This window comes from Harpegnathos saltator, unplaced genomic scaffold, assembly GCF_003227715.2.
Source record: "Harpegnathos saltator strain DR-91 unplaced genomic scaffold, Hsal_v8.6 scaffold354, whole genome shotgun sequence".
Classification (NCBI taxonomy): domain Eukaryota; kingdom Metazoa; phylum Arthropoda; class Insecta; order Hymenoptera; family Formicidae; genus Harpegnathos; species Harpegnathos saltator.
Genome location: NW_020230155.1, coordinates 851,953 through 872,203, shown reverse-complemented (window position 1 = coordinate 872,203; position 20,251 = coordinate 851,953). Strand labels below are relative to the sequence as shown.

The window sequence follows — 20,251 nt, the reverse complement described above, 5'->3', positions numbered from 1 at the left end:
GGTCGTTTATTAGCGCTCATTCGAGTTCGCTCCGAATAGTCGATGTCCCGCGAAACGCTCGCGAAGTCGTGAAAGATAAACGAGATTTTCAGCCATTTTGTTTCTGGCATTCGGACAATCCTCGGCCGGCAGGTCCCGTTACGGTTGCGGTGAAATATTTTTTTTCCTCTTCCTGCTCGTCCTCGTTTTGCTACGCGGTGGACGGCAGCTTGTTAACCTCTAAGTATTTGCCCCGGGCTGCTCGAAAATTCCGGCAGAGGGATCGACGCCTAGAAAAACAGAATACCTTGGAACAGATCCAGGCGATGGCGCGCAGCGAGATTCAACGACGGTCGTTCGGAGGGAAAGAGGCAGAAAGAAAAAACGGAGAGAGAGAAAGAAAGGTAGAGGGAAAGAGGACGGAAAAACGGGACGCCACTTTTGGCGCGGAATGAAAATTTCTTCGGATCGAAGATTTGATTACCATTACACTCCGCGAAGCGGAACTGTTATTTCGTTGTTCCTTCTTTCGCACGTATTTATGTTTCTTCACTAATTTTAACTTCGTTCGAACTTTATTCTCGAACGAACTTTATTCAAGAGGCGAATGTCTATTGTCTTAACGGGGAGGAATTCCAGAATTTTATAATTTCCTTACGCTTGCGTTTAACGTCGTGGATTGAGGTCGAGTATTTGTAACAAATAAAGGACGACAATCAGGTAAACGGCTAACCGAGTTTCCGCCGTGGAATCGATCGCGAGTGCGCGCGCGCGCAGGAACGTCGTTATTATAATTCGCAGTTGAAACATTTTCCGGCGCACTCTCGGCAAGTTGACGGTGTTATTGCATTACGATGTTCGCTGAATCTCACAGGGCAGTTAATTCAGCGACAATGTTAAAAGGCGAGACGGACGGCTGTTTAGACTCACACGCGCACACAGCTATGGTTCCATTAGCTTACAGGACCCGGCTAGGTCCTCTGGAGAACTCCGGCCGGCAATGAAAAGTTCCAGCGAGACGCTAAATTATGCAGGGGAATGCGGCGAAGTAATGGCCGTGTGGATTAACCTCGACCTTAGAACGGGTTGCTTCTAACGGCGCTTTTTGAAAGGGGCCAGGTTAAACGATAAGATCCAATTATCGAGAAACAGTTTATCTCGCGGACGAACGAAAGGATAAGCCGGCAGGGAAACTCGGAGCCCCACTTTTCTTCGTGGAATGGACCGGGGATTCCAAAAATGTCAGCTCGCGCGACGCCGCGGGCTAAGAAAGGTCGATTGTTAACTTGCTTGATGTACGGCCGGTTTAGAAAATCACCGGGCTATCGAGAGAACGAAGTAATTATAGGACTATCGGCGATAAGCGCGAATAGGACAGCGCCTGTATTTCGTATCGACGTTCCGCGGTCAGCAGATAGGGGATGTTTTTATAGGTACGCTTTATTGCCGAAGCTCGGCAGTTACTGCCTCTTACGACCGACCAGTCCCTCCGAGGCGTTTGCTAGCGATCGAGCATCGTGAATAAAGGTACAGCTTGAATTTTCGACTGTCGCTCGCCACTTGCTGCTATACGAGTGTTTACCGGAAAGAATGGCGCTGAGAGATCGATCACTCTCGAGCTTTGTCCTTATGGGAGCGATCGCTGCATCCCGACAAGACATCCTTCATCGCGAAGCGAAAAACTTCCCTGTCGTGTATCGAAGATCCAGTTGACGCCCGAAAGAATAGGCCGATAGTAACAATTCCTTTCAGATATAAAGTCACGAAAGTATTCATTGGTCGTTGCTGAATTTTCTAGAAGAGCTTTCCCTTCCTTGACGCGACGTCACCAGACGTCGTGTGTTGCGCGAAACGTGATATATCGTTTCCTTGTTTCTACCATTACTCCGTGGCGCTTTCCCGATACGAGGATCGATATCCATGTCTCGTATTGCCGTACGCTTCGAGGATATATCGAAGCTCATCTTCGAGGATGCGAGCCTCCCCTGAGACGCGGAATGCAGCTCAGAAGGTGAGCATTCCTCGTGCAAGACGCGCTCGTAATCAGGATAAGAACGCTGTTTGAACACGGGGAACCCGAAAGCCGATGCCTTACGTGACGAGGTTAACAATGCACGAGACGAAGTGAGCGAATGAACGAACGAGCGAGCGAGCGAACGAACGAACGAACGAACGAACGAACGAACGAACGAAACGAAAACGGAAATTCCGCACGCGACGGCAGTAAAAATGACAGCTGTATTGCGAGTTAAGTGTTGTATCGAGAACAATAGTGTTATCTCTTGCGCGAACGCGTGTCGAGAGGCCACGTCGGAGAAGGACCGTCACGTTGCATGCACTCACTTGCATTCGCTATTGTATACGCTCTATTTGTCTTTGAAATATTTATCTTGCCACACGGGTGCGTTGCGAAACAACATCTCCGTCGCAACTGAGCTACTGTTTTCTGCCTTCTCCGCGAACTTTCTATATTTCTTATTTCTCATAAAATCCGTATACTTCCATTTTCCACTCGTAACAAAGGAGTACTTCTTTGCAGTACGATTTCAGATGCAAGGCTTACCATAATATCGCGTATCTCGGGAAACGGAGATCTATTGCGGGTCTACATCGCAAGTATAAAAGATACCGTGTAGTATCGCGTTGAACTATCACGGGGAATTGTGCGTACCTGTCGTATCACGTGGCGTTACGAATACAAATGTTGAGAGATTTTACCGAAGCCTTTTCCCAATTAGTTTTATGATCACGTATTCTTGACTTTAGCACGCGCCACATTCATGACTGCAACATCGATTACAAAATAAACCGTGGCAGTTGAGATGATTTTGATCACGCACGCTTCAACAAGAGAAGAGTCACGATTAGCCTGCGAATATTTTTGTTTGTACGCCCGCATCGCACGGGATTTTTAGATTTGTTCATTTCTCTCTGTTTTTTTCCCGTTCTTTCAACAGCGGTTGTGATATAATCCAATTTTCCATTTAGTTCCCGGTAACAAAGGGATCGCAACAATCGATGTTTTTATAAGAGTTACTACTGGCTTTAATTGGTGCATGAAAACTGTTAGAGGCTAACGGATCATTCTAAAGTCCTCTAGTTACGATTGCACTATAAATTGCTTCAAAACGTCGCACTTGTGACATATATCCAGTCAAAATGTTTAACGAAGAACCATAGTAAGTGCCGCGCTTGTGAAAATAAGGAGTTTCGTCGAAAATGAATACTACAATTCGAGAAAAAAAGAATAAAGCTACACAAGGTTAAAAATATCTGTACACAGTAACAATAAAAATAGAAATATATTTTTCAAGTCTCTTGATATACGCTGCTCAACATTTTGTTAAATAAATATTTTTGTAATGTCCTGTAGAGGATTTGAGAAATGACATGTCGCTCGTGACATTTTCCCGAGGATATATCTTTTCCTCTCTCTTCCTCTCTCCCTTTTTCCTAGTTTATTTTTGAGGGAACGCTACGAACGGACGTGTTTTCCGTTACTCCACGAATAAGCTGTGTTTCTTTGTCGTTTACTGCCCTTTGGACTTTCTTTTGTGCAATACTATAATTGTTAAAGCTGTTTGCTTGATTGACAGATAAAGCTTCGTTTTTGAGCGGCATATTTTTCCTCGATTATCAGATTTTTAACCAGAGCTTTGATGCTCTGTTTTTGCTGCCGTTAGTTTTAATGGATTACGTACGTAGATATTATTTTTTTTTGTTTCTGACTACCCGTAATATACAGGATGTTCGGGGTCTTTTGGAAACAAAAAATTGTGGAGATTAATCAGATTAAACTGAGAAAAAAAGGTCAAGTACCATTTTATAAAAATCGCGATAGTTATTAAATTATTAATGGTTGAAAATGACCACATCTGGAGGCTCTTTTAATTGATAATTTGAAAATTTACGTATATATTTGTAAAATGGTAAAAGACTGTTTTATTCAGAATGACCTAATTTACAATCATATGACGGCTATTGCATCTAGCGATAGATTATATTGAACCTTGAACCCTGAATCTTAAACCTGTCACTAGGCATAATAGCCGTCATATAATTGTAGATTAGGTCATTCTGAACAAAAATGTCCTTTACCATTTCGCAAATAAGTACGCAAATGTTCAAGTTATCAATTAAAAAAGCCCTTAGATGTGGTCATTTTCAACTATTGCGATTTTTACAAAATGATACTTTTCTTCTCAACTTGATCCGATTAATCTTCACAAATTTTCTTTTCCAAAAAATCCCGGACATCTTGTATAACATCTTGTATTTCCCTTCTACTAAGGTCATAGAGATTGTTGATAATGATGATGGCAGCATAAACAAAAACTTGCATTTTGAACGAACATTGTCATCTACTTATATATTCGGTATTTCAGATAAAACTTCATCTGGTATGACCATTTCTAAAATTAATGCTCTTAAAGCAAAGATTAATAAATGTAATGATGTAGTGGTTAAAATTATGCTTCTCGTAGAAAAAAGGCTATTGATTAGCGGAAAACTATAGCATTTGTTATTTGCATGTGTAAAGAAACTTTCTTCGATGTTTCTTTAGAACTTATTCAACTAATTGAGGCTAAATCCTTAAATGAGTTCTTAATGGGAGGGATTAAGAAGACTGTGCTCGAAATTAATGATGTCAGAAAGTTTGAATCTGGAAGTAGTTTGTTTTCTCTGAAATTTTGGGTAATCAGGCACAGTCTTATATCTCACTTGTAGGAGGGGAATCAGTATTGAATTTACGTATACCTCATGGCCTTTGGAAGTATCAAAAATGCTACCGCTACTTTCCTTATTGTCTTGAGAATGTAGAAAGTACTGACAAAAATTTACTTTTGGAGATGAAAAATAGTGATATGACATTCAGAGTACTTAAACTGTTTATGTATCTGATATAGAGGTGCTAGAACTTTACATTTTAAAGAAAATGACATAAGTTATTGCTGACTCAGCGGATATCAATACGATTAAAGATTATGATGGATTAACAAAGGCTGGTCTTAGCGTTAAGCTGAAAACTAAATTAAATCCACGTCTTATATATTGCACATGAAACAGAAACTAGGACTTCTGATATTAACGAAGAAATATGATATCGAAACTTTGGAAATGTAGAGGAGGCTAAGTCTGAGATTAAAATCGTTTATATCCTACCGATTAAATTAAGGTAACAACAAGTTATTATATGAAAGATCGCATCAGATATATCAACATAAGGAAATTGTTGTTGTACTAAGTTGTAGGAAATTATTGTCAAAACTGGAAATCGTATCTAAATATATACATTATTCATTCTGCTTGTTTTCGGATTATATTCGAGTATTACAATGCTACAAATGTTTAGCTTTTGGACATAAGGCAGAGGATTGTAAATCTTCTGCTCTCTGCGGGTATTATTATGCAGAGTATTATGCTGCAACACATGAAATCAGGGATTGCACTAAACATGAGAGCCACCTGAGTGTGGGAATTGTCGTCGGAGTCTTGTAATTATGGAACATGCTTCACATTTATTTTTTGATGCTAAATGTTGTCCTATATTTTACAATAAATTAAAGGATAAGATAAATGATATCAATTATGGCTAGCACAAATATTGAGTTAGATGGTTCGTTTGTCATGTTAATTATCAGTTATTGATAGTGTTCTTATTAGATGATTTTCGCTTATTTTTCTTAAAAAAGTTTATCATAGTAAATTTATCATGTATTATATTCTTAACTACATATATAGCTCATTACTACAAATATAGCTTAAACCTAAAATACTCAACAATATAGTCTTGCTTAATTGTTATACCATATATTATTGCGACAGAATTGCGCAAGAATAGTGATAGAATAACTTTTTATGTAAGAAATCATCTGAAAGTTTATATTTTATGTATGTTTGAAATATTATATTACCATATAAACCAGGATAAATTATTGCAGGAATTTTGATAAGAAATATATCTGAGCCATTGTTTGTAGTAGTTTATTATCTGTCAAACTATGGACTCCTACGTGTATTCAAGGATACCTTGTTTGATATCCTTATTATGTACAATTGGTTGATTCTGAGTAACTTTAATATTAATGTACTTTAATATTAATGTACAAACTGATATAATGTCACGATAGCAGAAGCTTTACTTCATAATCTTCATAGAGTCTGTAATTTATTTTTAATTCCTTACCGTACATTACATCATCTCAAAAGTTCGGATACCTTTCTTGATTTATGTATTACCTATAATTCGAATAAGATTTTAAACTTCTGACAACATAATGTAAACTTTTTATTTGCGCATGATCTAATATTCGTTACTTATGCAATTAAAGTAGCGTTAGCAATAGTAGAAAAATGATTTGCAAGAATTTACACTAATTTTAATAAAAAGGATTTTCTAGAAGATCTAAATATCATTCAATAGAATGAAATTTTTCTGAGACTGAGCTAATCGGTGAGAAAATCAATATTTTTGTCTTATTTTTTGAAATATTTGAATAGGCTCGCCTCAAAAAATATTAAGATGCATTACAAAACCTACAAAACCGACTTGTGCCATAGATTACTATGGAATAAAACTAGAAGGATGAAACATAGAAGAGATGAAACTAATCTTAAGTCTTATAGAAATCTTAGGAATGATGCTCCAAATTTGGTAGGGTCTGTTAAATATAACTTTTCTTCTTGCTTCTTTCAATAAAACTAAGAACCCAATAATTACATAGAACAAACTATGGCACCTCGGCTGGTTAAATTTAAGTCAAACGACATGTGCCTTGCTCATAATATAAATGAACTAAATTTCTCTTTTACTCAAGATACCACTTTATGAGTAATAAGAATGTGAATAATGTGATTTTACAGGACGAACTTAATTATTACGAGAAATTTTGTGGAAATATCCCAGTCAGCACAAACCTCCAAAGGACATCCTAAGGACATCCTGAGAACATCCTGAAAACGTGTCCCCAGAACACTTCCAGAACGTCTTTTAGAGGTTTTGTGCTTCCTGGGATATTACGTTATAAAATATTTGCAATGTTTATTTTTGCAATGTTTTTATAATGTTTTTGCAATGTGTTTATTTTTGGAATGTTTATTTGCAATTTTACAGTCTAGGGCTACTGATATAAATGATATATTATCCAATATGATTAAGCTAACGTTGTCATGCATTTTACCGAAAATATTTTTTATTTCTATTTAATACATGAAGTTTTTTCTCAACTATGAAAAATAGCAATTATCTATTCAATCCCGAAAGTCAAGAATGTTACTATTCTGCAATATAACAAACCGATATCTATCTTTCCTGTAATTTCGAAAGCTTTTGAGAAAATTATTTGTAAACAAATTCCAAGTTATCTTATGAAATATGATTTATATGATCCATGTCAATCTGCCTACAGAAACTATCATATAGGCTAGCCTCGTCAGTATTAGATTAGCGAGTAATCTCTATGAATGGTCATTGTTGCTGTCTTCATCGATTTGTCAAAAATATTTGATCGAGTTCATCACCACATATTAATAATAAACTTAAGGTAATGAAATTTTTTTACTTTACAATGAAATGAACTTATTCATATTTGGAGTACAAATCTCGGAAAAACAAAGATCCTCTAAATAATAACTTGTTGACTATTACCTACATACAATATTTGCACTCTGCACATATTTGCACTATACCTTAAGGCTCTGTTTTAGACCCATTGTTCTTTGTATTATATTCGACTGATTTTAGAAATATCTTTAGAAACTGTAAATACCGTTTCTATATCAATCTTATGATATACTACAAGTATAAAGTTAGTGATAAAAATAATAGAATTGTTAAAATTAATCCTGATTTGTGTGATTGTGTGACTAATTACTACTGCTATTAGTTTTCTAGTAATTTCTACTATTATTATATTTATAGGACTACTAGAAATAACAAAAGTTGGTGAATTCACCGAAGACGCAGGCTTTGTTTTTGCTACCGGCAGATATAAGGCATCGCTAGCTTGGAAGACCTTTCTCTCATTACCATAAATGGCGAAAAAAATTACCCTCTTCACAGAAATTAAATTCCTAGTATTTATTTATTATCATGGGAAAGATAGATAAATGTTATTAATAAAATGAACTCAGTTTTACTTCAATTTCAACTATTACCACCTGTAACTTATAAGGAAGTTACCACCTATAACTTTGAGAGAAAAGCTTGTCAAAACGTTAGTTTATTCACATGTTGACTATTGTTGTGCGGCCTTTGTTAACATTACTGCTGAGCAGAATTTGCATTTTCTAAAAGTTATTAACGCATGCATTAAATTCATTTTCCAACTAAGGATAGATTTCCACATTACACCATATTATGTGATCTGAAACTGAAATGGTTGGAAACTGAAGCAAAAAGGGACTATTTTATTGAACGCCAAATATATTATTACTATTGCATTTTCTTGTAATTTTTTTAAAATGCTAAATTTCCTTTTCAAATTGCATTAAAGAAAACCAGAACACTGAATGATGTACTTCGATTATCTAAGTCTAAAACTGAATTTTTTTTTATTAAAAAAGTTTCTCATCTATATGCTGCGTTATATGAAACAATTTTCCTTCTTCGATTTGTAGGTCAAGATCTACTGAAAAAAAATTATTTTTATTTTATTTTATATTCTTGAACGCTGTGATGATATTGTTTGGTACTTGAAAGACTCTCTTTAACTTTATTGATCTTGAATATTTCTCTCTTTCCCTCTCTCTCTCTCTCTCTCTCTCTCTCTCTCTCTCTCTCTCTCTCTCTCTCTCTCTCACTTACTCTGGCATTTCAATATACAAGATATTTGGGATCTTATGGAAATGAAAAATTATAAAGACTATTCAGTTCAAACTAAGAAAAAAGTCATCTACTATTTTGAAAAAATCGCAAATAATCACATTCAGAGGCTCTTTTAATTGATAACTTGAAAATTATTTATTTGTAAATTGGTAAAGGACTTTTTTGTTCAGAATGACCTAATCTACAATTATATGACGGCTATTATCTAGCGATAGATATGAGTATATTGAACTTTGAATCCTAAATCTTGAACCTATCATTAGCAATAGCCATCATATTTATGTTCCATTTATAATTGTAGATTAGGTCATTTTGGACAAAAAAATCCTTTACTATTTTATAAATAAGTACTCAAATTTTCAATTTATCAATTAAAAGAGCTTTTAGATATGGTCATTTTCATTTTCAATCATTAATAACTTAATAACTATTGCGATTTTTGCAAAATGGTACTTTCGTCTCCAAAAGATCCCGGACACCCTATATGTATAGTTATTTAGGATATAAACATTAAATGTATAATTTTACAATAAAAGGAATTGATTGTATTACTTTTTGCCATCCACTCAAGATATAAATTTTGTATATTATATTAGTTAATTTTTGTGTGCTTAAAGGGACATTTCCAATATTAAATAATGCTTTCTCCCTCCCTCCTTCTCCATCCTCCTTCCTTCTCTCTCTTTTTCTCTTTTTTTTGCTTTCTTTTAATATGATATAAATTTCCAAGCAGCAAATTGTTTTTAAACTCCAAGATAAAATGCAAAGCGCCATACGTCCATCGTGCAGCATAATTTATCGCATAATTTATAATGTTATTCGACTCTCTCCTACCGCGTCGTTGTCTAACATTGCACAGTCCATTGAAAAAGCCGCCCGCGCGGTTTTCTCCGAGAATTTATGGCGCTAAATTTATAATTATCGTCAAAACACGCGCGAATAATTTACTTGGCCGACAATGTGCAATTTATTAAATAACGCACTCTGTGTATAACATTATTGTGCAACCTTGTGCAGACACGCTGAACAATGAAGGTCCTTTGTCTTTACGAGCCTTATTAAAAGCACAAACGCTCTTCTGCAGCAATTTTTAATTGCTATGTGAAACTGCGTGATGAGCTGCGAGTCTCCTTGTACGCGTTAATTCGTTCTGCATCGGACGAATTTCAAACGTGCTTTACACCGCCTGACCACGAAATAGAAATCTTACAAAACTTATAGCACCTCTCTTTTTCTCTATTGTGTTCTCGCGATATTTAACATTTATTTCCTAAATGTAGAAGATTGACGTAAACAAGTTTTAGATTCATTTTCCTTCAACTATAATTTTATATGGATTTGATGTTCGAAATCTATTTATTAATAAATTAAATACATGTCATTATATATGTTTTATGTGAATAATATAAATACCTAATTTTAAAGATTACTTACTTTTCGTTGACGATCGTAAATATGTTTGACTAAAATATCAAAGATATATTTTATCATGACAAACAAAACGTTCATTCAACGTGAAATTAATTGTCTGTTACAGGACGAGAAGAATCAGTTGCTCATCACGAACCTTTGGCTGAAACTGGTGAGTTCTTTACCCTGTCCTCGAGCTTTCGATTCGCGGAAAATAAAACGAGTCGCGACGTCTTTCTAATTGATCACTGCCAATTACACGAGTCGAGCGGTACGAAACTCATTGAGACGACCTCTCGATCATATTTTTTAAAGGATCTCCTATTAGTCGGACGACAGTCGATTGATCCGAAATCGCTGCAAAGTGTATCCGAGAGTGATTTAATTCTCGACGTCGCGCACGTCATCTTTCGAACTTCACCCGCCTATATGAAACTTCGCGAAACGATCGTGTCTCGAGTTAATTAGACACTTATCGTTTGCAGTGACGACGAGTGAAGTGACTCATGAAAATGACATCATCGACTATATGGCGTGCGCGGCGTAATCTGCTTACACGCGCGCTCTCACTTTGAAACTCATTTCCCTCTCCTCTCCTCCCTTTCTCTCTCTCTCTCTCTCTCTCTCTCTCTCTCTCTCTCTCTCTCTCTCTCTCTCGGATCGTATTTTTGCCGTGAAATCGTGAAGCCATATCATCGACGTAAGCAATTACGCACCCGTAATTGGAAGATCCACCGTTATCACGCGAGGAATACCCATTCTCGAGCATCCGCCGTTCCTCGGGCGTTTATAACTCCATCGTCTCGGTCGATTTTACATCACGTACTTTATACCACGTACGAACGAACGACGGAGAAGCGGTAGGGTAACCGTGACGAGGTCGGATCGGATTTTTATCGAGCCCAAACTATTAATAGAGTTGCTGCAACAGGTTACTCCCAGAGCGCAGAGCAAAAGCGCGCCCTTATTAGAGCGGACCGCGATAATGTTTCCTTCCAGCGACGAGAACAGCTTCCGATTTTGAGCGTGCAATGCTCCAAATGAAAGATAGAGAGAGAGAGAGGGGGAAGGAGAGGGAGAAGGCTGTGTTTCTCGCTGCCACGGCTTACGGCGAAGTCAATTTCGCGCGCGTTCGAGAAACAAAGAGAGAGAGAGAGAGAGAGAGAGAGAGAGAGAGAGAGAGAGAGAGAGAGAGAGCGAGAGAGAGAGAGGAAGGAGGCATCCCGTCGCTGACCCAAATTCGCATTGGGACGTATCGACGATTCTACGGACGACCGTTTTTGGCTGATTGACAGATCAGCCGTGCCGCATCGGACACGCAGCGTCGCGCCGCGCCACACGCCACGCTCTTCGCGCTGATGATTCAAACAACGGCGAGGACGGAGGTCACGCGATCGTTACGATCCTACGGTTGGCCCTAATTTCGCCCAGGGCGACCTTAACCTTTCGCTCGCGGCTGCGAGTTAATATTCCGGATTCGCTCGACGACAAACCTTCCAGGTTTATCTCGGCGTGAGCGTCGTCGCTTAATTAACTTTCTAAAGCACATCGCGCCTTTTCGCGTGTTTTCGGCATAAATTCTGTTCCGTAAGGGCCACGTTTCTCGCGATGAAACGTAAACGCAGACGAGGTCTACATTCTCTACTCGATGGCTCTGGCAATTCCATTTCCGTGTCTTTTCTTTCTTCTGTCCTGTTTTGTTTTATTCTCTCTTCTCTCTCTCTCTCTCTCTCTCTCTCTCTCTCTCTCCCTCTCTCGTAGATCGCGGTACTCGTTACTTCGCCGGTGCGATTGGAAGTAAGCTTGGCGTGGCCCGCTGTGCGATATCACCGTTGATGATATTGAAACGCCAGCTCCCCCTCCGACAGCTATTTAATCTTTCCGTCGTGTCTCCTGACGCGCGGTCAATGCATGCGGAAGTAACACACAGCTACATTTGACTTGAAAAGCCGATACGTTCGCAAATACAAATCACGGAGATGTTCAAGGAACACTCGACATCCGCGCGTATCGATGTGACGTCATACATGTCCCTGTAAGCTACGTGCTATCACGCGCACGTGCGCCGAATGTAAGAGAGAGACGCGAGTATCGAAATTAAATTTATCCGTCACGCCGAGAAAGAACAGCGCGGACTCCATTGTCGAAAGTTGACAATGCAAAGAGTGTATTCTTTCGACGTTAAAATGCGATCGAGCGTATTCCGCGTTCCGCGCATCCGTTGAGATAACGGGCACATACGTGTGACGCTTGATCGCAAGAAACTGGCACCGGCGATACTCGCATGCGATAATTCCCGATTTAACGGGTTTTGCATAAACGGCGCAACGCGGAGCGGAAAGTTGCAATGTCAATTTAATGATAATCATTCGCGCAATGTGTGCTCGCTCGCGCCGCAAAATGCGCTCCGCCGCGCGAAATGTCGCGAGCACACACGACATTTGCAATTACCGCCCGGTCGGAAATTATTAACTTAATCTTTGCAGATCGTTCATTAAATCACGCGCGCAGCATGCGATATTCCATTTTCCGCGGACCTGCTGTCGCGGCGGGTGGCGTGACCGTTTCCTCTTGTCGCATATAAATTGGGAAAATACGAGATCGCGCGATTAAAAAGTCCTATTTATATGCCGATCCTCTCTACATTTTTACGAACGATTACGTTCAATATTCGCGCTGACTCGTAAAGCAATTCCGAACGGCGTATCAATTCGACGGAACCGATGTGTTTTATTAACATTCAGTTTGCAAAGTGAAACAACGGATTAATTTGTGAAGAACGAGCCGTACTTTATTGATAAAAAAAGAGAAATCAGCGACGTGTATAACACTAACCGGTGCGAAATTCAATTGAATTTTTCCGTCTATCGTCTTTTCATTATCGCGCAAATCGCCGTCGCGGTCATCCCATTGTCCACGAATTAATGTCGTATTATACCGCGCGCGGGGGAACGTGTTGATAATTACTATTTAATATTCAGAATATTACCCAATTGGTTATACATATTTCCGATCGCCGGTTTGTTTCACCGATTACGATAATCCACCTGCGCACATCCCACCGGGATCGCTCCGTTCCTTCCTGCTCGTTATTTTCTCCCATACCGAGCGAAATCCCGAGTACCCGACGATCGACGCTGAATTTTATACAGGGTGGCCCACGTAAAGTGTTACAAGTCCATAACTTTAAAAATATTTATCAAATAAAAAAATTTTTCATAAGAAAGTTTCATGTATTCGAGAGGCCTTTCTAATTATTGGGTGAGTGCAAAAGTTCGTGCGGAGTTTCAATAGATGGAGTTATAAGCGTCGTAAAGTGTTGTCATTAATACTTCCATCTACATATTATATAACGTTGGAAAGGTGACGTCTTCAGCTGTTATTAAAAAAAAAATCATTTGTTTTCATACAAACTGCTTCGAGAAATATCACTTTAAAAATGAGTATCGATAAGGTGCATTTACGGCATATTATGCTTTACGAGTTTCGGAAGGGAATAAACGTTGCCGCAGCCGTAAAAAACATTCAGGATGTTTATCAGGATGAAGCACCAGCTAAACGAACTGTGGAAAAATGGTTTGCTAAATTTCGGCGCGGAGAATTTAACCTTGAAGACGAGCCACGCTCTGGTCGACCTTCTGACATTGATGACGATGTTTTGCGTACTTTAGTGCTCAATAATCCGCGAATTTCAACAGAAGAAGTTGCTACAGCACTAAACGTTGACCGATCAACCACTTTTCGGCGTTTAAAAAAGATGGGATTCGATTTGAAGCTCGATATATGGGTGCCCCATTTGCTGACCGAGAAGAACAAAATCAAACGAATTTCTGCAGCCGTTTCTTTACTCGGGCGGCTCAATAACGAGTCGTTTTTGGATCGACTAGTGACGGGCGATGAGAAATGGGTCCTCTACAACAATGTTCAGCGCAAACGGACATGGAAACAATCAGGTGAGCATGGTGACGCAATGCCAAAGGCCAGTTTGCACCCGATGAAGGTGATGCTCTCTGTTTGGTGGGATTGCAAGGGCATAATCTATTTCGAGCTTCTCCCCGCTGGTGAAACGATTGATTCGGACAAGTACTGTCGCCAATTAACCAATCTGAATCGAGAAATAAAAGAGAAACGTCCGATTTTGTCAAATCGCAAGGGAGTCGTCTTTCATCACGACAACGCCAGACCACACGTTTCGAAAAAGACGCTGCGCAAACTGAAGAGCCTGAAATGGGATGTCTTAACGCACCCACCGTATTCTCCTGATATCGCACCATCTGACTATCACTTGTTCCGGTCATTGCAAAATTATTTAAATGGAAAAAACTTTGACTCTTTGGAGGCCTTAAAAAACGGCGTCTCTTCGTTCTTCGAATCTAAACCGCGCAGTTTTTATGATCGAGGCATCCGTATGCTGCCAGAACGTTGGGAAAAGATTATAGAAAATGATGGAGAATATATCATTGATTGAATAAAGATTTTTGTTTGCCTAATCACTGTGTGACTTTTACTCACAAACTCCGCACGAACTTTTGCACTCACCCAATATATAAACGTAAAGTCGCCTCCGCTTCCTCTTTAAGGGGGGACGGGTGTAACTTCATAATTTTAAATGGAATCTCCTATAAAATGTTGCATTTTGGATTCTACGGGAAGAAACAAGTAAATTTTATCTGAAACATTTGTTTAGAAAATGCTTCTATCAAAAGTTATAAGCATTTAAACCTTTAGCGATTTCATTCATGATTGAACTCCATTGATATAAAGTTGCGTTCGCGATACAACAAAAACAAAAAAGACCTTAGAGTACATACTTGATGTTAACCAAAAGAAACATAAATAAACACATTTATCTGTATGATCTATATTTACGTTTCCCGATAAATGTGGTTATTTATGTTTCTTTTGATTAACATCAAGTATGTACTCTAAGGTCTTTTTTGTTTTTGTTGTATCGCGAACGCAACTTTGTGTCAATGGAATTCAATCATGTATAAAATCGCTAAAGGTTTAAATGCTTATAAGGTTTAAATGTTGATATTTTGTTAGAAGCATTTTCCAAACAAATGTTTCAGATAAAATTTACTTGTTTTTTCCCGGAGAATCTAAATATGCAACATTTTATAGGGGGTTCCATTTAAAATTATGAAGTTACCCCCGTCCTCCCTTAAAGGGGAAGTGAGGGCGACTTTACGTTTACAGTTAGAGAGGCCTCTCGAATACATGAAACTTCCTTATGAACAATTTTTTTATTTGATAAATATTTTTAAAGTTATTGACTTGTAACACTTTACGTGGGCCACCCTGTATAAAGACCACAAGCGAACGAGTGACTTTTGCGGAAGGAAATGCAGCGCGATCTGGAACCGGCGCGCAACGACGGGCAGAGACGGCACTGTGCATAAAGTTTCGTTACTTCAGTTTCATCGTCGCTTGCCGGCAGAGATGCGAGAAGGATGCATTTGCATAATTTTCACCTGGGCGGCTGATGGAACGGGGAATGCAACGAAGGAAGAACGCGCGCGAGGTGGCACTGCAAGCCGCCAGCAAGCAGCACATGCGAAATACACGAGTAGCGAACGCAACACGTACGTACCGGGTGTCTCGTAATTCACGCGCGCGAGTGCACGGAAACGAAGGAACGAAGGAGCGTGCACAGCTATCCCGAGGCGCCCGGTAATTTCTTCCGATGGAAGGCTGATAGTCGCGCGGGCGCGTGCGAAACCGGCGAAATAGCTGCCTGGGGATTTCGTCGACTCCGGATAATGGAGATACCGTGTTCGGATCATTTAGGTATCCTCCTACCGACGATATAGCATATTTGGGAAGGTAGAATACCCACCATACACGCGGCCGTTGGATTACCACGTACGGTATCCTTGGGATCCCGCGAAGATCTCTCTCGCCGTTGTGTGCGAAGTACCTCTTTTTCCTTCCTTTCCTGGAATTAGTCGAACAATCGTCCAGCCAGTTTTTTATCCAGACAGTATTCGCTCGATTCTTTCTTAATGTCTATCGGAGATTGCAGTTCACGGTGTTTACGTTACGGCAAGCGGGCTCCTTGTATGCGCTAGACTTCCGTCTCGCAAGTTCCATGTATTACCGTTGTGTGCGGGAGCGATAAATCATCAAACCGGGCGAAAATAACGTATAGAGATGCGCGCTCGTAGGGGAAGTTCGCGGGTGGCGGTGTGCTTTACTACGTGCTAAGGACGGAAAGCAGTGCAGCTCGCGCGACATAAAATATAAAACTTCATGCTATCCGGGACGATGCGCGTTACGTGTGGGTGCATCAACGTACGAAGCACACTCGGAACCAGCGTGACTGATGCGACTTTGCCGTGCAGACGCCGGATCGCGCGATTCTTCATCCCCCGCGTTGAACGCGTGTCGAAGGCGGTCGTGTTTAACGCCCTTTCAAAAGGCGCGATCTAAAATATTTGGCAACACCTTTAACAGACGGCCTCGACACACCGTCTACGTCCGTGTCATCTTGACTTTAGAGACCGTGACATATAAAACTTTTCAGAGAGAGATTTGCTCTTCTTCTTAACCCTCTCCGGTTGACTTCCCTCCTCCTTAGCTCCTTGCGACGACTTTACCTCGTCATTGTGCTTCACTCTAGTCGATCGCACAAACGAACTTTCGCATGCAACTGATACCAAGCCGTATGTAAATATTAGGAGAATAATTTAGTTTTGAGGATTTTGCAAGAGATGGCACTAATGTCATTTTTGTCGAAGACATTCCAATCACAGTTATTGTTATTGGGTATGGGAATAAGTTTCCGCCCGTTTTAAATACAAATTAGTAGTTTATTTAAACAAAAAAATATAAAATGATTTTATTCAAAGTATGTTCCATTGGAAACGACAACTTTCTCCCATCTTTCAGGTAGTAAACGGATTCCTCGAAGAAAAAATCAAGTTCTTTTGACTCGATCCATTCATTAAGCCATTTTTCGATACCTTTATGAGAAGTGAACCGCTCTCCAGAAAGGACGTCGATTGCATTGACCGAAATAAGTGGAAATCCGAAGAAGCAATATCTGGTGAATGGGGCAAGATTTCCCAATTCAATCCTTCCAAGTATTTTTGGACAGGTTTTGTAACGTGGGGCCTAGCGTTGTCGTGTAGCAGAATCAGCTTGTTGTGCCTATTATCCCGTTTCTGTCGTTTCTTTTTTAAAGCTCGGTTCAAACGTATTAACTGCAGTCAGTAACGATCCCCAGTGATGGTTTCGGACGGTTTTAGAAGCTCATAATAAATAATGCTCTTCTGATCCCACCAGATGCATAACGTAACTTTCGAACCGTAGATATTCCCGTTTTGGAGTTGATGGACCTGGTTTACCTGGCATCATCCATGATTTCAGTCGTTTGGGGTTGTCGTAGTAGATCCATTCTTCATTGCCAGTGACAATTCGATGCAGAAAACCCTTCCTGTTTGTCTTTGAAGCAGCATCTCGCACCAGACGTCTTTCAATATCTCCCTCCTTCAATTGATGTGGCACCCAATTTCCTGATTTTTGGACATTCTCAACGCATATAAACGTTTTCCGACGGTAGATCTATCACCATTTAAAAAATAGGTTTGGAAAGTCTTCGAGCGTTCGACTCGGATTTTCTTCGAGTAAATCTTGTAGTTGTGCATCTTCAAATTTTTTAGGTGCCTCTTCGCTTTCTCGGTCGCTCACGTTATAATCACCACTTTGAAGACGCCGAAACTACTCTTTACACATGGTACTTGACGGAGCATGATCGCCGTAAATATCAACAAGCATTCGATGCGTTTCAAGAGCACTTTTCTTCAGAATATAGCAATGGAGTAACACTTCCCGCAAAATGCTGCTTCGTTGGGATAAATGTTGCCATTTTCGACGTGAAAAAAAATATGATGTTTACGCTTCAAACTTGTTCAACAAACAAATGTTTACTACTGCGATTCAAAGCTCACAAATAGTACCACTAGCGATATCTTTCTGAAAAGAGCGTAAACTTATTTCTATACCTAATATTTAGTGGTTTGATATCAGTTCATGATATTTAGTCATTTACTAACAAAAGACACAGTAAAAATTGTGTTAATACTATCTTCAAAATGGAGCTTCTTAAAGAGCATTTTCGACATGCGTTGCTCTTGTTTTTTAATCAAAAGAAAACGGCGGCCGAAGGTCATAGAATACTGATAGAAACTTATGGTAATATTGCTCCATTAATTAAGACATGTGGATATTGGTTTAGACAATTCAAAAGTGATGATTTCAACTTTAACGACAAAGATCGCTCAGGACAACCAATAAAACTTGAAAATGCAGATTTGCAAGAATTATTGGATAAAAATCCAGCGTAGTCCACTTCAGAACTTGCCAAAGTATTAAACGTTGCTCATATAACAGTTATTAAACGTTTACATGATATAGGAAAAATTCACAAAGAAGAAAAATGGGTTCCATATCAATTATCGGAAAATGCCATTGCGAACCGATTGAACATTTGCATTTCGTTGATCGCCAGACAAAAAATGAAGAGCTTTTTTTATCGAATTGTTACTGGGGATGAAGAATGGATCTATTTCGACCCCAAACGAAAAAAATCGTGGATTGATCCAGGTCAACCAGTAACATCCACTTCGAAGTGCAATATTCGCGGTTCAAAGGTATTGCTGTGTATTTGGTGGAATCAAGAACGTGTTGTATACTATAAATTTAAATTCAAATGAAATTGTCACCGCTGATCGTTATTGACAACAATTATATAAATTGAAGTGAGCATTTGGGCCAAAAACGATCATCAATTGCGAATAAACGATGTAAAGTGATCCTTCTTCACGATAATGCTTGACCTCATGTTGCATTATCAGTGAAGCAAACGCTATTAGAGCTGAAATGGCAAGTTTTACTGCATCCCGCGTGTTCTTCAGACATTGTTCCATCTGATTATCACTTGTTCCGGTCGATGCAATATGCTCTAGAGGATACATACTTTCATAACTTCGAACTAGTGCAAAAATTTGTTAAAAATTTTATCAACTCCAAAGAAGAATCTTTTTATTGTCGCGTAATTCATTTTTTGCCAGAAAAATGGAAAGAAGTTGTAGAAAACGAAGGAAAATATTTTGATTAACCCATTAAGGCTCATCCTTAGACCAGTAGAGATATGAAAAAAATAACTATTGGGTTTCTGGCATAAGTCCTAGCAATGATTATTGGTGTTTCAAATTTGTTGAAAAAAAACTGTTTTCACAAATTGTTGTAAATAAATGAAGAAAAATTAATTTTTGAAGTAGTAATAATCATTGTTAGGATCCATGCCAGAAACCCAATAGTTTTTTCATATCTCTACTAGTCGAGGCATGGGCTGGAGCGAATACATCCATATAGAGATTGTTTGTAATTTTTTAACAACAAATAAAGCGGAAAATCGAAGATGTAACACATATTTCCTTAGAGATTTTTCCCGTAGAATCAGTTGGCGTGGTTAGTTTTTCGGAAAAATTAATTTTTCTTAATTTGTTTACAACAATTTGTTTAAAAAACATTTTTTCAACTAATTTGAAGCACCAATAATCATTGCTAGGACCCATGCCAGAAACCCAATAGTTACTTTTTTCATATCTTTACTGATCTAAGGATGCGCCCTAATTGGTTAAGATATTCGTTCATTATTTTATTTAAGTAAATCACTTTTTGAGAAAAAAACTCTCGAAACTAAACCACACTCTTAATACATATAAGAGAGAGAAAAAAGTTTATTGTTTTCCGAGTTGAATTTTTATAAATTAAATACAAATTATTATGAAGCGAGGGCCAGCAGAATTTCTGCGTGACTTCACTTAGAGCGACTTGACTGACGAGAACAAAGACCCGACAGAAAAAAGTTACACAATTTATTCTTTTCGGCGCGTTCAACATTACATATGTACACACTTCGTATTTGTCAGCAATTTTCGAGTCGACCGTGACTCAACGAGTCTACTGAAGTGCCTCTTTAAGGTAGACAAATTTCCATCTCGCGTGGAAGAGTCTACGATCACGACA

At 38.9% G+C, this 20,251-nt stretch overlaps 1 protein-coding gene across 1 annotated transcript in view; it reads left to right on the top strand.

Moving 5' to 3' along the window:
- Window positions 1-20,251, top strand: part of nAChRa7 (nicotinic acetylcholine receptor alpha7 subunit) — a 250,833-nt gene that overhangs the window by 123,779 nt on the left and 106,803 nt on the right. The window contains exon 2 of the mRNA XM_011149256.2: window positions 10,344-10,388. Coding sequence (XP_011147558.2) covers window positions 10,344-10,388 — 45 coding nt within the window. The remainder of the gene's footprint in view (window positions 1-10,343; window positions 10,389-20,251) is intronic.